Below are 19,616 nucleotides of genomic sequence, written 5' to 3' on the forward strand. Positions count from 1 at the left end.
TCTCTTGACCCTTCCAGGATTCCACAGCTACATAACACTACACCCAGCCATCTTTCCTATGCCTGGCACCCAGTCTTCCATCCCAAGACAAGGTAGAATTCTTGTATTTCCAAGTAGATATTGAAAGGAAATATAGGGATGCTTGGCCTCTCAAGCCTGCTGCACCATTTAAGTAGATCATGGCTGACCTTCTACCTCCACCATCTACCCGCACTATCCCCTTATCCCTTAATGTCATTGATATCTAGAAACCTATCGACCTCTGCTTTGAGCATATTCAATGACTGAGCCTCCACAGCCCTTTTGAGGTCACAAATTCCAAAAATTCACCACTCCCACCCTCTGACTGAAGAAATTCCTTCTCAGACCTATATGGCCTACCTTTTCTGAGATGTGTCCCCCTGGTTCCAGACTCTGAACTAGGGCCAACCTCCCTCCTGCTAATGCCCTGTAAGAATTTTGTACACTTCAGTAAGATCACCTCTGATATAAACTCGAGAAATACTTGTTTAATCTCGGTCTTTCCTCATAGGACAATCTCGCCATCCCTGACATTAGCCTGGTGAACCTTCGCTGCACATCCTCTGTGGTCAGCATATCTTTCCTTGGGTAAGGAGTTCAAAACTGCACACACTACTCCAGATGTGCTCTCGCATCCCTTTGCAATAAAGGCTAACATACCACTTGTCTTCCTAATTATTTGTTGCAGTGACTTATGAACCAGAACAATCAGGTTCCTTTGGACATCAACACTTCCCAATCTCTCACTATTTAAGAAATACTCTGCATTTCTGTTTGTCCTACCAAAGTGGATAACTTCACATTTCTTACATTATATTCCAGCTGCATTGTTTTTTCTCACTCCGTTACCCTGTCTATATCCCCTCGATGCCTCTTTGCATCTTCGTCCCAACTCACATTCCCACTAATTCATCAGCAAACTTAGAAATATTTGTTCCCTACACCCAAGTCATTGATAAAGATTGAATAGCTAGGGCCCAAGCCCTAGGATTGCACGAGCACTGATCCTTGCAGTACCCCACATGCCAACCTCAGAATGGTCCATTTATCCCTACTCTATCCCAATCTTTTTGCCCAATCCTATGAGCTACCATTTTGCTTACAAACCTCTCGCGTGGCATCTTGGCAAAATAAAATTTGTGTAAAACAGGCTCTCTATTTGCTGTCACCATTTCTGTTTTCTACTATATTAAAGTCACGGTCGACCGCTAACACTCCAGGGCCATCCTCCCACAATTTCCATGTGCCATTAATATCTCTTTAGATAAGAGATAAAAGTTAATTAAATGGTTCAAGGTATATATAACCAATGGCACTTATTCCATGGAATAATAGAATGATGTGGCATTCAATTCTTAAAACATTAATAAAAGCCCTTCCAAGGAGAGAATTCAAGAGCTTAGTGCCTCGGTGGCTGAAGTCAGGGCTGCCATTGGTGGAGAAATTAAAATCGGAGATGTGCAAGAAGGTAAATTTGAAAGAGTCAGATATCTTGTGGAAGGGTGCTGGGGAGCAGTTAAGAGAGTGGTTTATATGGCTAGAGTTAGAGATGGGAGGACAAGGCCACAAAGACTTGAAAATGAGGTTGAGAATTTTAAAATTGAGTTGAGCTAAAGAAGGGTGAAAAAGATTTGGTGAGAGTTACGACATGGGCCGCAGTTTTGCATGAGCTTCAATTTTATGGGAGGTCAGCCAGGAAAACATTAGAATTATGGAGTGATGGGTAATAAAGACATGGATGAGGGTTTCAACGTCAAATAGTATGTTATGCGCTACATGGCATAACACTCTTATTGTTGTAAAACAGCATATTCTCAAATTCACTGTGACCATCTCCATGGCCAATTTGTACATGCTTATTAGAGTTTATTTTAAATCCAAACTATGCTACGTAATCATGTTAATGTTGATGCTTTCCTGTGACGTGCTGCATAATTTTTCTTTAAAGTGAATTTAACTTCAATTTCTTGTCACCAATATAGAAGTAAAAATTCCACTAATTTTAGATTCCCTGCCAGCAATGTTGGGGACTTTTATCTTCCTGGTGATTTACTGAACTATTCTTACATTTGTAGGTAATGGCTTGTGGAAGATTCCCCACAAAACACTTACTGAGATCGAATTAGTACTGAACAATGTCCGAGAGAGCCTCTTCCAGCTTCTTCAACCAAAACTGAAGTGTGAATTAGGTAATTCCTGCACATACAGTCTCAAATATATATTTGTTTTACAAACATGCACTTTTAGTTTAATTTACAATAACAAGGTTACTATTATTGTAATAAAAGCAAAAAATGCCAGAAATACTCAGCAGGTATGACAGCATCTGTGGAGAGAGAAACAAGAATTAATGTTTCAGCTCAACAATCTTTCATCAGAACTGGCGGAAGTTTAAATGTAATAAGTTTTGAGCAGGTGAAAGGTGAGTGGGCGGGAAGAACACCAGGAAAGGTCTGTGCTAGATGGAGGCCGAGAAAGGTTAAATGACAGGTTTCATGGTGAAAGGCCAAAGCAAATGTATTGGGACAAGTAAAGAAACAAAAGGATGTGTTTAGGGGAGATGTGAATGGCAGGATATGGGCTGCCACCAGAAATAAAAGTAGAAAAAGACAAGAGAAAAATCCAAACCAGCAAAGGAAATGGGGAACAAAGGTTACAGTTTAAAATTCAAACTCTTGTGCTCCGTCAGGCAGGTTGAAAAATTGCCCACTCAAAAGATGGGGGGCTGTTCTCTTTGAGCTTCATCAGAAGACTGCAGCTGGCCGGGGAAGTCCGTGGGAGAAAGATGTAGAATTAAATGCCATGATGTGGAGATACCGGCGTTGGACTGGGGTGAGCACAGTAAGAAGTCTTACAACACCAGGTTAAAGTCCAACAGGTTTGTTTCAAATCACTAGCTTTCAGAGTACAGCTCCTTCCTCAGGTGAATTCTGGTGAAGGAGCAGTGCTCCGAAAGCTAGTGATTTGAAACAAACCTGTTGGACTTTAACCTGGTGTAAGACTTCTTACTGGAATTAAAAATAAGAAGTCTTGCAACACCAGGTTAAAGTCCAACAGGTTTGTTTCAAACACTTGCTTTCGGAGCACTGCTCCTTCCTTCACCTGAGGAAGGAGCAGTGCTCCGAAAGCTAGTGCTTGAAACAAACTGTTGGACTTTAACCTGGTGTTGTAAGACTTCTTACTGTGCTCACCCCAGTCCAACGCCGGCATCTCCACATCATAGAATTAAAAGGACAGACGAGTGAGGGCCCAGGGGTCATGTTGGTGGACTGGTGTTCCACAGAGTGGTTGTTCAGTCTGTTTGATCTCCCCACTATTAAGATGACATTGTCAGTAGCAAATACAAATTGCCAGATTGAAAGTAATACAAGTGAGTCATTGTTTCATCTGAAAGGAGGGTAAGGGGTCTTCGACAGTGGGAAGGGCGCAGGCAAAAGAGCGGGTGTAGATCTCCTGTGCCTGTATGATAAGTTGTGATGAGAAGGCAGATGTTGGAGATGTCTGAGGACTGGGCCAGGTATCCCAGAGGGAACAATCCCTTCAGAATACTGAAAGGGAGGGAATATGTGTTTGATTATCGGGTGAGGCAGAAGATGATGAAAAGGGGGACCATCAGAGGGTGGAGGAAGGGATGACCAGTCATTGAAATAAAATTGACATGGTCGAGGACCTGTCAATAATGGTGGGGATTGGAGTCCTCAGTTCAGGAAAAAGGAATGCAAAGCCTTTCCCGCATTCTGCAGGGACTGTTTCTTCTTTGCTTTGCTTTCAGGGGAATCAAGTTATTCAAGATCTGTCATTCATATCGCCCCAGGATATCACTCCTTTAGTCTTGCACCATGAACACATCTTTCATTTATCTCTGCTGCCTTCCCTCTACTAGTTTAATTCTTCCCATTGTTCCCTTCCACCCCCCCCCCCCCCCCCCCCCCCCACCCCCAAACCCAACATTCTTTGCACAAATGTTTTCCATGTCTGGCTTTTACTTTCTGATGAAAGGTTAGTAACATAAATATTTTTTACTGATGCTGCAAGACCTGTTGAGTATTTCTAGAATTTGCAGAATTTTGTTTTTGTGCTGTTACCGTATGTAAAACAGGTGAAAGAGCATATAGTCATAATCATAGGGTCATAAAGACTTGCAACACAGCAAGAGGCCAGATGGCCCATACCTGTCCATGGCGACTATCAAGTATCTATCTAATCCCATTTTCCAGCACGTTCTGTAGCCTTGTATGCTTTGGCATTTCAAGTGCCTATCTAAATGCTTCTTAAAATATTGAGGATTACCACCTCCGCTATCCTTTCAGGCAGTGAGTTCCAGATTCCACCACCCTCTGGGTGAAAACGTTTTTCTTCACTTACGCTCTAAATCTCCTTCCCTTCACTTAAATCTGTGCCCCCTGGTTATTGACCTCTCCACTAAGGGGAAAAGTTTCTTCCTGTCTATCTACCCTCTCTATGTCCTTCATAATTCTATGCATCTCAATCAGCTCTTCCCAGCATTTGGCATATCTGGAAATGGCTTGTTTTCCCTTCTCCCATCAATATTCTCCCCCTTGAAGGTACCATTCATACTCTGGTGTTATTGTGTACCAGTTCTCTTTAGCTTCTAGTTTAGTTGCTGAAAGCATAAACAATGTTGTGCTGTTGGCCTACACAAGTAGAGTGGAGGAATTGGACTGTACTGAATAAATTACTGACGTCCATAACTAATGTATGGTGTGGGAATACTGAAGTTGATTGTAGGACTTTTCTCACTCCTACCCTGGCCCATGATCCGATAATGCAACACGAACTAATGTAAAAGCAAAATACTGCCAATGCTGGAATCTGAAAAACTCAACTGGTCTGGTGGCAGATGTGAACAGAAAATAGTTAACATTTCAAGTCTGTATGATTCTTCAGAGATCAGAGGGGGGAAAATATGATGGAATATACACTGCGTAAGAGGGGATGGAGCAGCTGGAGCTGGGTAGAAAGTTGGTGATTGGTGGGAACTCTTGAGAGATTGCAGCAAAGATGTGTCAATCACGAGACCGAGGAAGCGTTAATGACAGGAGAAGATGCTACTTGTTGCATAAAGGTAAGGGGCTGGATTCTCCGGCGGGATCCTCCGTTTCGTTGGCAGCACACTCCCGCCCACGGATTTCCTGACGGCACAGGGATTTCACAATCTCTCACAAAGAGAAACCCAATTGACCGGCTGCAGGGATGGCGAATCCCGCTGCCGGAGTGGTGCGTCACACCAGAACACTGGTGCAGCGGGACGGAGGATCCCACCCTAGATATCAACGTGATAATGGGAGAATAAAGATCAGTGCCCAGTGAAAGCAAAACTTAAGAACAAGTGAGAGATGGCAGACGGGAGGATGGGTTGTTTGCAGTGGGGCAAAAATTGTTTCGGATATATTTTTTAAAAGGGCCAAGATGGAGGAGAAATGTCAGTCCAAAGTTGTTGAACTCAAACATCAAGTCTTGAGGGCTGTAACCTGCCTAATTGGCAACTGAGGTTCTGCTCCTCCACTTTGCATAGAGTTTCACTGGAGCATTGCAGCAGCAAGGATCGGCATGAGAGTAAGATGCTGAGTTTAAATGGCAAGTGACAGGAAGGTTGCGGCCATGATTGGGCTGAGAGAAGGCGTTCCACAAAGTCTGCGTTTAGCTTTGCCAAAGTAGAGGCGACTGCATTGGGAGCAGTGAATAGAACAGACCAAATGGAAGGAAGGAAGCGCAAGTAAAATGTTGCTTCGCCTGAAAGGATTGTTTGGGGCCTTAAATGGGGAGGAGAGAGGAGGTAAAGGGGCAGCTGTTGCACCTTTGTGATTGCAAGGGAAGGTGCTTTGAGAAGGGGAAAGAGGAGTGGGGGTGATGGAGGAGTGGTCTAGGGTGTCAAGGAAGGAGCAGTCTGGTAGGGTGGAAAGTGATGACAAGGGGGACCCTATCATCATTTTGGGATGGAGGGGAAGGGATGAAGTCAGGTGTGGGAAAAGGGTCCAACCTAGTTGAGTGCCTGTCAACCACAGGGAGGGGAGCAAACTATGGTTAAGGAAAAAGGCAGATATGTCAGAAGTGCTGTTTTGAAAAGTGGCAGCATCAGTACAGATGTAACTCGGATGGAGTCCTTGCAGGTGTGAGGCGCTGTAGTCGGTGGGAGTTCCTGGGCTTGTAACGAATATTGGTGGTCAGTCTATCACTGAAAATGGAGATGGGAGAAGTAAAGGAAGGGGCGTTTTGGAGGTGCAACATATGAAGGTGAAAAGGGAAGCAAAATTGCTAAATTTATGCAGATTCAGAGGAGCGCATGAAGCGACACCAATACAGTCATTGGTGTAACGGACAAAGTGTTACGGGATGATCCTGAGTTTGACTGGAACAAGGACTGTTCCCCATAATCCACAAAAAGACCAGTGTAACTGAGGCCCATGTGGGCCCATAGCCATACCTGCAGGAGTGAGACAAGTTAAAGGAGAAATTGTTGAACAAGTTCAGTCAGGAAGAAGAGTGTGGTGATGGACGGGAATTGTTCAGGCCCCCAGTCTCTCTCGGTGGGGGACGAATGTGAAGTTCTTGGTGGGGGATGAATGTGAAGGGGGATTGGCCATCCAAGGTGGAGAGGAGGTAGTTAGGTCCCGAAATTTGACATGGCCAGTGTCTCCCCCCCCCCCCCCCCACCGTTCCAGCCACATCTTCACCGTGGGGCTTTCCCCACCCACACAAACCCTGAGATCAATTCATTAATCTTCCTTAAAAAAAAGCCTTTAGAATAAAATCGGAAGGTTCTGGAACACAAATAAAAACTTTGAGAGCATCATCATCTTCATGGACTGCACCTGCCCCGCCAATGAAAGCAGGAGCACGTCCCACCTCTTAAAATCCCCCTTCACCTGGTCCACCAGCCGTGTCAAATTTAATTTATGTAGCTGCGCCCATCCCCACGCCACCTGAATGCCCAGATACCTGAAACGCGCTCTTGCCATCTTAAACGCCAGCTCGCCCAACCTCCTCTCCTTCCCCCCCTCGCCTGGATCAGGACGACCTCACTCTTCCCCTTGTTTAACTTGTACCAAGAGAACTGGCAGAATTCCTCCAAAATGTCCCTGATTCCCCCAATACCAATGGGTTCAATGTGTAAAGCATTAATTGTCTACATATAGCGAGACCCTGTGCTCCAACCCCCACCCCTTGATGCCATTTCCAATGGTTCTATCGCCAAGGCAAAGTGCAACGGGGAGATTGGGCATCCCTGCCTCATCCACGATGCAGCCGGCACCCGATGCAACAACCGGACCCAATCCACAAATTCCTGCCCGAACCCAAACCGCCCCAGTACCTCCCACAAATATTCCCATTCTACCCTATCAAAGTCCTTCTCCACGTTGGTAGCGACTGCCACATCCCTTCCCTCCGAGGGCATCATTATAATGTTTAACAACCGTCTGACGTTAGCCGACCCATGCCTCCTCTTCACAAACCCGGCCTGGTCTTCCCCCATCACCCATGGCACACAGTCCTCAATCCGCAAGGCCAAGATCTTTGCCAGCAATGTGGCGTCTACATTCAGCAGTGGTATCGGATGGTAGGACCTACATTGTTCCGGGTCCTTATCCTTCAAAATTAAGGATATCAAGGCCTGTGATAACGTGGGGGGAGCTCCCCCTTTTCCATAAATGTCCTTACCAGCAGGGAGCCCCAGGTCTCCTGAAAACTTTTATAAACTTCTACCGGGACGCCGCCCAGGGCCTTCCCTGTCTACATTGTCCCCATATCCTCCATCACCCCCACCTGCCCAATGGGTGCTCCTAGCCCTTCTACCAGGTCCTCCTCCACCTTGGGGAACTCCAACCTGTTCAAAAAAACGCCCCCCTCCGACAGGGGGGCCTGATTCATTTAACCTCTTATAAAAGTCCTCAAACCCCATTCGCCCCGACCGGGTCTGACCACTTTTCCTCTCCTATCCTTCCCCTTTCCGATCTCCCTCGCCACCTCCTGCTTCCTCAGTTGATGTGCCAACATCCTACTTGCCTTCTCCCCATACTCATAGACTACCGCCTTGGCCCTCCACAATCACCTCACTGCCTTACCTGTCGACACCAGCCCGAACTCCATAGTTTCTGCCACTCTTTCAACAACCCAGCCTCCGTGGCCTCCGAATACCGCCTATCAACCTGCAGGATCTTATCCACCATCATCGCCATCTCTGCCCGCTCCGTCTTGTCCCTGTGTGCCCGTATCGATATAAACTCCCACTTGACTATTGCCTTAAGTGCTTCCCATAGCATGGCGGCCGAAACCTCACCCATGACCGAAGTTATTTTAATAACATGACTGCAACAGACACATAATACAATATCTAAAATTTCCTACATTCATCACACCAATCATATCGCAATGCTCTTTCCACACTTAGCAGATGCCTATATCGGGCAAAAAGTGCCGTGGGGGTCAGTTACAAATGTACCTTTATAACCTATTATATACACTATTAAGTGTGATGACTATTTCGAAAAATAAGTTGACTTTTTTTTAAAGAAACAAAACTGCCAAAGTCAAATTTTTCCTTTATTAAAATCACTGTCGTACTGCGATTCCTAATACGGCTGCCGACAATTGCTAAGCGAGATGTCCTGAACTTCTATTCATGTACTGGTTACTTTTTAGTTTTCGCAACCACCCCATATAGTGGGCATATCATATTGACACTAACGCATCTGCTAGTAGTTCTTAAATTGTGCAATTGCTATTGTCTCAACCAGGTAACTTGTCTAACCTCAATCAGTGCATATCTATAATCCAAATGTTACAATATATGCAAGGGCAATCTGCACAGATTAGGTCAATGCTATTTTTCCCGCCTATTCATGGGCTGTCCTCGGGAACCTTTTTCCACTCCCATCCCCAATAATATTAGCTGTCATTGGAACTGCAATAGAACTCCTAGGGATGTAGTCTTTATCATGTATCAATGCATTTTTACTTTCTTGCAGGAATGCCCGATAGTCCAGTCTTTGCTTTTCCACAACTTCTACGGCAGGATCCGTATGTTGAAAAGCTGTTCATGCAGTCATATGTTTGGAGTTTTGAATGTATGAAATGCGGCTATAAAAATGACGAGAGGCAAGTGTATTTTTTTAATTCAGACATATTATTGCCAGAAAGTTTCAATGCTCTGCCAAATTATTACAATATAGATACCAGATTAACTTCTAACCAGCACATATTTTCCTGTTCTTGAGTGTTAATTTTTACTGTGCCCCGTGTATTTATTAAAAACAATTAAATAGATGTTGGAAATTCAAAAGCATTTTTAGTCTGGAAAGTTTCATTCTCTGTTGTGATGCCATCAATTTTCAATCAGTTTTATTGTTTATTAATGGCAAACCATGAAGGAGTAAATCAGGTGTTAATGCAGTTTTAAAAAATCAATTTAGAGTATCCAATCATTTTTTTCCAATTTAGTGCGGCCAATCCACCTAGCCTGCACATTTTGGGTTGTGGGGTGTGAAACCTACGCAGACACGGGGAGAATGTGCAAACTCCACACAGACAGTGACCCGGGGCCGGGATCGAACCCGGGTCCTCAATGTCGTAGGCAGCAGTGCTAACCACTGCACCACTGTGCTGCCCTGTAGGTGTTGGTGCAGGTTGATGCACTCAGTTGAAATCTTATGTGAATCTAATCACTTACATAAGTAAACCTAGGCAGGTCCAATAACAATGAGATCTCCCACCAAAGATTTCTCTGTCATCAGCCCTGTTAAGTTAATCTATTGGACAATAATACATACATTGCCTGTACTAACTCACAGTATTTGAATTATCTTGGTTTCCTGCCCTGGCATTAAACAAGGCTAGACGCAGGATTCTGAAGAATCCAAAGTCTGTACTGATCCATTGTTTCATTGTACAAAAAGCCTTTTAAAAATGCTAAACTGGGCGATTGATTGTTCCTGTCTTTCCCCTCACATTTTCCATTTGCAGATAGACCATTGCAACGCCTTGAACATATTTGTTCTCTTTACCAATTTGTACAGTTCTTAGAGTTTTGTTTACTGTTTTCAAATTCAAAATAGTCACATTATTTGTCTTTATGTTTGGTCAATCCATAGTTCTTCCTAAAGAAACTAATTAAAAATCTAGAGCCTTATCATTGACATTCTGTTTTTTTTAAATTTAAGAGTATCCAATTCATTTTTTCCAATTAAGGGGCAATTTAGCGTGGCCAATCCACCTGCTTCACAGTGCCAGGGTCCCAGATTTGATTCTTGGCTTGGGTCACTGTCTGTGCGGAGTCTGCACGTTCTCCCCGTGTCTGCGTGGGGTTCCTCCGGTTTCCTCCCACAAGTCCTGAAAGACGTGCTGTTAGTTAATTTGGACATTCTGAATTCTCCCTCTGTGTACCCAAACGCGCCGGAATGTGGTGACTAGGGGCTTTTCACAGTAGCTTCATTGCAGTTTTAATGTAAGCCTACTTGTGACAATAAAGATTATTATTATAATTGCACATCATTTCAGTAAACGTATTCTGAACTTGAACGTGAAACAAAGTCAAGTGTTGGGAGTTTTTTTGGAATATAGAAGATGAGAATATGGATAAAGGAAATGGATTCTAGTTGGCAGGATGTGATTAATTCCCTGGAATCTGGACTGGAACTGCAGCTTTTGACAATGTTTCAATATCATAGAATTTCATAGAATTTACAGTGCAGAAGGAGGCCATTCGGCCCATCGAGTCTGCACCGGCTCTTGGAAAGAGCACCCTACCCAAGGTCAACACCTCCACCCTATCCCCATAACCCAGTAACCCCACCCAACACTAAGGACAATTTTGGACACTAAGGGCAATTGATCATGGCCACTCCACCTAAACTGCACATCTTTGGACTGTGGGAGGAAACCGGAGCACCCGGAGGAAACCCACACACACACTGGGAAGATGTGCAGACTCCGCACAGACAGTGACCCAAGCCGGAATCGAACCTGGGACCCTGGAGCTGTGAAGCAATTGTGCTATCCACAATGCTACCGTGCTGCCGTTGGATATCTTGGATAAAGGAATAGAAAGTTATATATCCAAGTTTGATCCCAAGTTAGGAGACAACAGGTTGTATAGATGGGAGCAGGAACTTGAGAGACATACACAAATTAAATCAGTGGACAAAAATGGCAGGTGGCGTTTAACATCGAGAAATGAGTTAATCCACTTCAGAGCCAACAAAAAAGATCCGAATACTTTATTGATATAGGCGACTAGTATCTTTTGGAAGAATGGGTTCAAAAAGGCAATTGGAATATTGGCATTTTATCTCAAGAATCTGAAATATTCTTTGAATCATAGAATTTACAGTGCAGAAGGAGGAGGCCATTTGGCCGATCGAGTCTACACCGGTCCCTGAAAGAGCACCCTAGCTAAGCCCACAACTTCACCCTCTCCCCGTAACCCAGCAACCCCACCTAACTTTTGGAAACTGGGGAGGAAGTAATGTTTCAGTTGTTCAGAGCCACTGATCAAATCCCATCTGAAATACGGAGTACAATTTTACTCAACATGTTAAAATAGATTGAATTCAGAGGATTGTGTTCCGGGGATAATAGGGGAGCACCAGATGGGATTTGTGAAGGGACGACACCTGACGTCCAACTTTAGGCGGCTCCTAAATGTAATGATGCCTGTTGAGGGGCGTGAGGTCGAGGTGGTGGTGGCCATGGACGCAGAAAAGGCCTTTGATCGGGTTAAGTGGAAGTATCTGTGGGATGTCCTGGGAAGGTTTGGGTTCGGGCAGGGATTCGTGGACTGGGTCCGGTTGCTATATCAGGCACCGGTAGCGAATGTAAGGACCAACCGGGTTCGATCAGAGTATTTTGGACTGTGCAGGGGGACAAAGTAGGGGTGTCCACTCTCCCCACTACTGTTTGCCCTGGCCATAGAGCCTTTGGCAATGGCGCTGAGGGCATCGAACATTTGGCGGGGGATATTGAGAGAGGAGGTGGAACATAGGGCCTCACTCTATGCGGATGATTTACTCCTTTATATAACAGACCCTTTGGGGGGAATCGCAGGAATTATGGGATTACTGGAGGAATTTGGCCTGTTCTCCGCTTACAAACTGAATATGGCAAGAGTGAGGATTTTGCGGTACAGCCAGTGGCAGGAGAGGAGACTGAGGGAGATGCTATTCAAAGTGGTGGGAAGGAGTTTTAGGTACCTGGGGATTCAAGTGGCAAGGGACTGGGGTCAGCTCCATAAACTAAATTTGGGCAGGATGATTGAACAAATGAAAGGGGACTTTGGTAGGTGTGACGTGCTCCCGCTGTCATTGCGGGGAGAGTACAAACTGTGAAGATGACAGTCCTCCCAAGATTGCTGTTTGTGTTTGTGTCTCCCAATCTACCCCCAAGGCATTTTTTAGGAAGATGAACACGGCGATCTCGGGTTTTATATGGGCCGGGAAAGCTCAGAGGGTGGAGAAGGTCCTTCTTGATCGGGGGCGCAGTGAAGGCGGCTTGGCCCTTCCAAACTTTATTAACTATTACCGGACGGCCAATATTTTGATAATTAGGAAATGGGTAGTGGGGATGGGGTCGGAGTGGAGGCGGCATCTTGCAAGGGGACGAGTCTGAAGGCTCTGGTTTTTTTTTTAAATTTAGAGTACCCAATTTCTTTCCCAGTAAGGGGCAATTTAGCGTGGCCAAGCCACCAAATCTGCACATCTTTGAGTTGTGGGGATGAAACCCACGCAGACATGGGGAGAATGTGCAAACTCCACAAGGACAATGACCCAGGGCCGAGATTCGAACCCGGGTCCTCAGCGCCCCAGTCCCAGTGGTAACCACTGCACCACATGCCGCCTTCTGAGGGTTCTGTTAACGGCACCTCTGCCATTCTCGTCGGCTCAATTCTTCATAAGTCCAGTGGTAGTGGCAGCCCTGAGACTGTAGGGGCAACGGAAGCAACACAAGACTGGAGGGGGCATCGGTATGGTCACCGATCTGTGATAATCACAGGTTTGCTATGGGGGGGCTGGACGGGGGCTTTAGGAGGCGACAGCGGGCGGGGATTGAGAGATTTGGGGATCTCTTCATTGAGGAGGGTTTCCCAAGCCTGGAGGAGCTAGAGGAGGAGTTTGAGTTGCCGGGTGGGAACGGATTCCGGTATCTGCAGGTACAGGATTTTGTCCGGAAGCAAGTTCCAAGCTTCCCTTGCCTCCCTCTAAGGGACTACAAGATAGGGTGATGTCTAGAGCAGGGGTTGGGGAGGGGAGGATCTTGGAAATATATAAGGAACTGATGGAGTGGGAAGGAGTCCGAATCGGGGAGGTGACGAAGAATTGGGAGGAGGAGTTGAGAGGGGAGTTGGAAGTCGGGCTATGGGAGAAGGCCCTGAGGAGAATCAATGCATCCTCGTCGTGTGCCAGGCTCAGCCTGATCCAGTTCAAGGTGGTCCACAGTGCTCATATGACTGTGGCCCGGATAAGTAGATTTTTTGAGGAGGATGTGGGCGGTGAGGGGGAAGTCCAGCGAATCATGTACATATGTTTTGACCTTGTCTGAAGCTGAGGGGATTTTGGCAGGGATGTCAGAGGTCCTGGAAGGGAGGGTGACTCCGCGTCCAGAGGTGGCAATATTTGGAGTGTCAAAAGATCCGGGAACCGGGGGGGGGGGGGGGGGGGGGGGGGAGGGGAAGGGGAAGGGGGAAGAGAGGCTGACGTTTTGGCCTTTGCCTCCCTGGTGGTCCGGAGACAGATTTTAATGGGATGGAAGGACTCCGAGCCTCCAAAGTCAGGGATGTGGGTCAGTGACTTGGCAGAGTTTCTTAGGCTAGTAAAGATTAAGTTCGCATTGAGGGGGATCATTACAGGGGTTCGCTCGGAGGTGGCAGCCGTTCATCGACTTATTGAAGGAAAACTGACAGTCAGCAGTGAAAGTGAAAGGGCAGGGAATCTAATATATAGATAGCTAGGAGTTAGGGTGGGGGGAAGTTGGATATGTTATTGTGGGGCTTTTGTGTGTGCTGGACCGCTCTGTTGATTAGAATGTTAAAATTATAAATGTCTCAAAAATATTTTCAAAAAGAAAAGTTGAATTCAATATATGAGGGGGGTATCATTAAAAGTGAAGCCCCTACAGATGGACAATTTATTTTGCAACAAAAATTATCTTTAAATATGCAGTATATTCAGATGTAAATATAGAGCAGACATTTTTGCTGAAATAAAAACCTTTGCATGGGTGTTTATGGAAAGATTTTCTTTTTATAGGTGTATGAAAACTTTGACTACGTTTACAAAAATAATTTCAGATTGGCACCCACTGAATGCAATTCATAAATCGCCCTGCAATAAGTGTCGAGATAAAGATCAAAGGAGGAAGATGATTTTAGATCGGTAAGTACACTGTTCATTAATATTTCTGGTTATATTTAATTGTGATTTGGAATGACTAAAATCAAATTCTGTTTCTCCTAGTGTATCATCATTATATATGCTACATTTTGTCGATGGTCTACCAAATGCAGACTTGGACATTTACAGATTTGACTTTCAAGGCTACTCGTACAGGATCTGCACCATAATTCAGTACTTACAATCTCCGAAGCACTTTGTGACATGGATTCAGAATTCTGATGGTATGCATTGCTTTTTCAGATGTTATTTTCAGGATTTTGGCTAACATTGTTTTTCTGCCAGGAGCATTTTCTGCTTAGAGCATTGATTTCCTGTTGGCGCTTGAAATGATCATGTTGGAAAATTAGGAATATAAAACACTAAAGGGTCATCTGTGATGCAACTGCTTCTCTGGGGGTCAGGTTCTAGCATTGCCTGGTTCCTGCCTGGCCCAAGGCTCCCAGCTGTCCTGCCCAGAAGACAGTTGTACAGATGTCTCAATGCATGCATAGAGATTCTTTCAACAGTTAAAACTTTTGAATGTTTAGGAGAAAATTGCAGCTGATCTCAACATTTTAATTGAGGTCAAACGCCAAGGAGCTGCGCTAGCCGCCTTTGTTTATTCCTGCCTGTGTTCTTGCCCGCCCGCCCACCCAGAACCCCCAACCCTTTTATGGGTTTGGATTTGCACTGCGATTAAACTTGCATATGTAAATTATTTTTCAGTTCCTTTTAAACTAATAATTAACAATGTCATCTCATGAGTATAAAAAATGCAATGGTGAAATGGGGAGATTTAGGTATAACTAGTAATCATAGTCCTGTAGCTGACATTTTTCCCTTTTGTACTCACTTTTCTGGAATTACTCCAGTAGACGAGAGGGAAATTTGACCTGAGTGCTGTACTTATTGGTGGTAAGCCTTCTGGATTGGAATGTGTTCTTGTATATTGAACATGAAGCAGGTTGCATGCAAGTCTATAGTATCTAGATATTGAGTTGCTGGAAATTGGATTGGTTTTTAAAAAAAAGCAAATTACTGCAGATGATGGAATCTAAAACCAAAAGAGAAAATGCTGGAAAATCTCAGCAGGTCTGGCAGCATCTGTAAGGAGAGAAAAGAGTTCAGGTTTCGAGTCCGGATGATTCTTTGTCAAAGCTCACTTTTCTTGAATTTTGTTTCAGTTGCTCACCTACTAATGAAAGTAGGGAGGTAAAAGAGTAAAGGTAAATTGAGTATCCTCCTGGAAAGGAACTGTTCACAAGTAATTTATGTTGGCTGTGACATCTGATCAGATAATCCAGATTTATTTCTTCACTACCTTCTGAATCACTCGGAGTAAACATTTCTGCAGCGCTAAGGAAAGTTGTGCATAGGATCTTTTGCAGAGTAAATTGTCCATGGCCTCTTTAAAGAATACTAATGTTTCTTCTTCTTGTCATTTCTTTTGGGGTTCTTCTGTCGGGTCCAGGTGCCCTAAAAAAACATTCCATTTCATAGGATGTGCTTTAGTGATCTCCTATTGGTATTTGTACATTCCCAAACTAGTTATGTCATTTGGGGAATTAAATCTTGTCTTTTTCCTGGGCCGGCCTCTGTAACTCCAGTGTCATACCAATGTGATTAGGTCTTAACTAGCTACATAAAACCAGGTATGGCAGTAAATTTCACCTGTGCCAATGACACCAATGTACTAAAAGTTTTTTTTAATGCACAATGGAAAATCTGTGACTTGTCCCTTTGTATCCAAGTACAATATTATTCTTTCTGTCTCCCAGCAGTCCCAGCTTCAATTTTGTCCAGAACCTATTCTTTGTTTTCTCTGACAGTATCGTGCCTCACCTCTTACGGAAGCCTTGTTTATTTTCTTATTTGTGCTCCATAAGAATAAAACTTGAAGGCTTGTGACTACATTTTCAAAATCTGAGTATTGTAGCCGCAAATATAGAAATTGGGACTTGGGCTTTGCCTGGTTAATTAACAAAGGCTTCAATATTTCTAGTATGTATTACATTTTTGCATCTCTTTTATCATTTTTAAAAAAGTTTCCTGGGGTGTGGCTGTCACTCTTAGGTCAACAATTGTTGCCCATCCCTGATTACCCTTGACAAGGTAGCGCTCAGCCAATTTCTTGAAGTGCTGCAGACCATGTGGCGAAGGTTTGCCCTCGGAGGTATTTGGAAGGTTGTTGACCCAGTGAAGGATTGGCAATATATTTCCAATTCTGGGTGATGTGTGGCTTGACCGGGAACTTGCAGGTGGTGATGTTCCCAAGCACCTGTTACTCTTTTCCTTCTAAATGGTAGAGTTTGCAGGTTTGGAAGGCTCTGTTGAAGGAGCCATAATGAGTTGCTGCAGCACATCTCGTAGATGGTAAGCATTGCCTGTCTATGTGCAGAGAGTGGAGAGATTGAATGTTTACGGTGGTGGATGGGGTGTCAATCAGGTCAGTTGTTTTGTCCTGGATGGTGTCAAGCTTCTTGAGCGTTGTTGGAGCTGCACTTATCCAGGCAAGTGAAAAGTATTCCATTACACACTTGACATACAAACAAGGAGCAGGAGAAGGCCATTCAGTCCCTCTAACCTGCTCTGCAATTTAATAAAATCATGGCTGATTTGATAGTAACCTCAAATATGCTTCCCGCACTACCTTGCCGTAAAATATTCAGAGACCACCTTTTTCAGGAAGAGTTCGAAAGACTCACTGCCCCTCTGAATGAAAGAATTTTGCGCCTCCTCAGTCTTAAATGGGCGACCCCTTATTTTCAAACAGTGGCCCTTTAGTTCGTGAATCTCCCGCAAAAGGAAACAACCTCTCCACATCCTCCTGTCAAAGCCCCTCAGGATCTTTGTATTTTTCAGTCAAGTTGCCTCTTGCTCTTCTCAGCTCCCAGCAGGTACAAGCCTAACCTGTCCAGCCTTTCCTCATAAGACAACCTGCCCATTCCAAAGCAAAAACTGCGGATGCTGAAATCTGAAACAAGATAGAGAAAGTTGGAAAAACGCAGCAGGTCTGTCAATATCTATCAGAGTTAATGTTTCGAGCCAGAATCCCTTTGGAACTGAAAAGAGGGAGAATGTTGGAGCAAAAGAAACTGCAACAGAAAGTAGAAATTTTAAGAACAAATGACAGATGGCCTGGTGAGGGGGGATGGAGGTGTTTTGCATCGAGACAATACATGTCTGGAATATTTTTTTTAAAAGATCAAGGGGGATAAGTTGGAGGAGAAAGGTCAAAATCTAAAGTTGTCGAACTCGATGTTGAGTCCTGAGGGCTGCAACATGCCCAACTGGAAGATGAGATGTTGCTCCTCCAGCTTGCGCCAAGCTTCAGTGAAGCATTGCGACAAGCCAAGGACAAACATGTGGGCATTAGAACAAGGTATTGAATTAAAAGAGACAAGCAACAGGAAGGGTGGGGCCATACTAGCAGACTGAGTGAAGGTATCCGAAAAGCGGTCACCCAGTCTGCAGTTGATCTCCCCAGTGTAGAGGAGACCACGTTGGGAGCAGTGACTGCAATAAATAAAATTGATGAAGTGCAAGTGAAACGCTGCGTAACCTGAAAAGTGTGTTTGGGCCCTTGAACGATGATGAGGCGGCAAAGGCAGAGTTGTTACACATTCTGCGATTGTAAGGGAAGGTGCCATGCGATGGGGAGTTGGGTGTGATGGAGAGTGGACCAAGGGCCACGGAGGGAGGGGTCCCTGTGGAATGCTGACGGGAGGTGGGCGTGAGATGCATTTAGTGGTGGCATCATGCTGGAGCTGGTAGAAATGGTGGAGGATGATCCTTTGAATGTGGAGGCTGGTGGGGTTAAAAGTGAGGACAAGGGAGACCCTATCATGATTCTGGAGGGGAAAGGGTGAGGGCAGAGGTGTGGGGAATTGGTCAAACCACGTTGAGTGTCCTATTAACCACAGTGGGAGGGAAACCTTGGTTAAGGAAAAAGGCAAACATGTCAGAAGCACCTTTTTCAAAGGTTGCACTGTGGCACTATCAGAACAGATGCCACAAAGGTAGAGAAACTGAAAATGGGGTGGAATCCTCCACCCAAACAGAACTCTCCTTTGTGCTATTAACAAGGCGAAGGCCAGAGCATCCACCTTCACATCTGTCTGGAGCTCTGCCGAATCCAGGACCCCAAAGACAGCAACCAAACAGCAAGGCTCCAACTCAATCCCAAGAATTCCTGACATGGTGCTGAAGAAGGAGACCCAAAAGCTCACCAGTTTAGGGCAAGACCAGAACATGTGCGTGTGATTCGCCGGCCCCTGTGACCAACGCTCACACTTATCCTCTACCTTCTGAAAAAAACCACTTGTCCGTGCTCAATTGGTGGGTTTATAATTAATGTTTGTGGTCAGTCTGTCGCTCGAAATGGAGACCGAGGTGTCAAGGAAGGAAAGGGAAATATTGGCAATGGACCACGTGAAGGTGAGAGAGGAGTGGAAATTGGAAGCAAAATATCTAGGTCCAGACAAGAGCATGAAGCAGCACCAATACTGTCATCAATATTACGGAAAAATAGTTGCAGATGCCAGCCTGAGTAGACACTTTATGCCAGGCATGAATCCAACCAGTTGAGAGTTTCCCCCTTGATTCCTATTAACTTTACCTTTTCTAGGGCTCCTTGATGCTACAATTGGTCAAACGCTGCCTTGATTTCAAGGGTAGTCACTCTCACCTCTCATCTTAAATTTGGCTCTTGTCCATAGTAGGAGCTGTAATTAGATCGGGAGCTGAGTGGCCCTGGTGGAACACAAACTGAGCATCAGTGAGGAGATTATTGCTGAGTAAGTGCCGATTGATAGCACTGTCAGTGATCCCTTCCAGCACCTGGCTAATAAAGTAGACCAGGGGAGTAATAGGTTGGATTTCTCCTGCTTTTTGTGAACAAGAGACTCTGGGCAATTTTCCACATTGCATGGTAGATGCTCGTGTTGTAGCTGTACTAAACAGCTTGGCTAGGGAGGTGGCTAGTTCTGTAGTTCTGGGGTACAAGTTTTCAGTGCTATTGCCAGAATGTTGTCAAGGCCCCATAGCCTTAGAAACCAGTGCTTTTGGCCAAGCCTTGATGTCACATGGAGTGAATCAAATTGGGTGAAGCCTGACATTTGCGATGCTGGGCCTCTGAAGGAGTCCATGAAATATCATCCACTTGGCACTTCTGACTGAAGATAGTTGCAACTGCTTCAGCCTTGTGTTTAA

General features: G+C 44.9%; 1 protein-coding gene across 5 annotated transcripts in view; it reads left to right on the plus strand.

Annotated features, from left to right (window-relative positions):
* uspl1 (ubiquitin specific peptidase like 1) overlaps positions 1-19,616 on the plus strand; it is a 49,117-nt gene that overhangs the window by 23,448 nt on the left and 6,053 nt on the right. For all 5 annotated transcript variants that reach the window (XM_072476970.1, XM_072476969.1, XM_072476971.1 and 2 more), the window contains 4 exons: positions 2,097-2,210; positions 9,009-9,138; positions 14,280-14,405; positions 14,487-14,647. In XM_072476970.1, the coding sequence (XP_072333071.1) occupies positions 2,097-2,210; positions 9,009-9,138; positions 14,280-14,405; positions 14,487-14,647 (531 nt within the window). The remainder of the gene's footprint in view (positions 1-2,096; positions 2,211-9,008; positions 9,139-14,279; positions 14,406-14,486; positions 14,648-19,616) is intronic.

This window comes from Scyliorhinus torazame, chromosome 15, assembly GCF_047496885.1.
Source record: "Scyliorhinus torazame isolate Kashiwa2021f chromosome 15, sScyTor2.1, whole genome shotgun sequence".
In the NCBI taxonomy this organism is placed as follows: domain Eukaryota; kingdom Metazoa; phylum Chordata; class Chondrichthyes; order Carcharhiniformes; family Scyliorhinidae; genus Scyliorhinus; species Scyliorhinus torazame.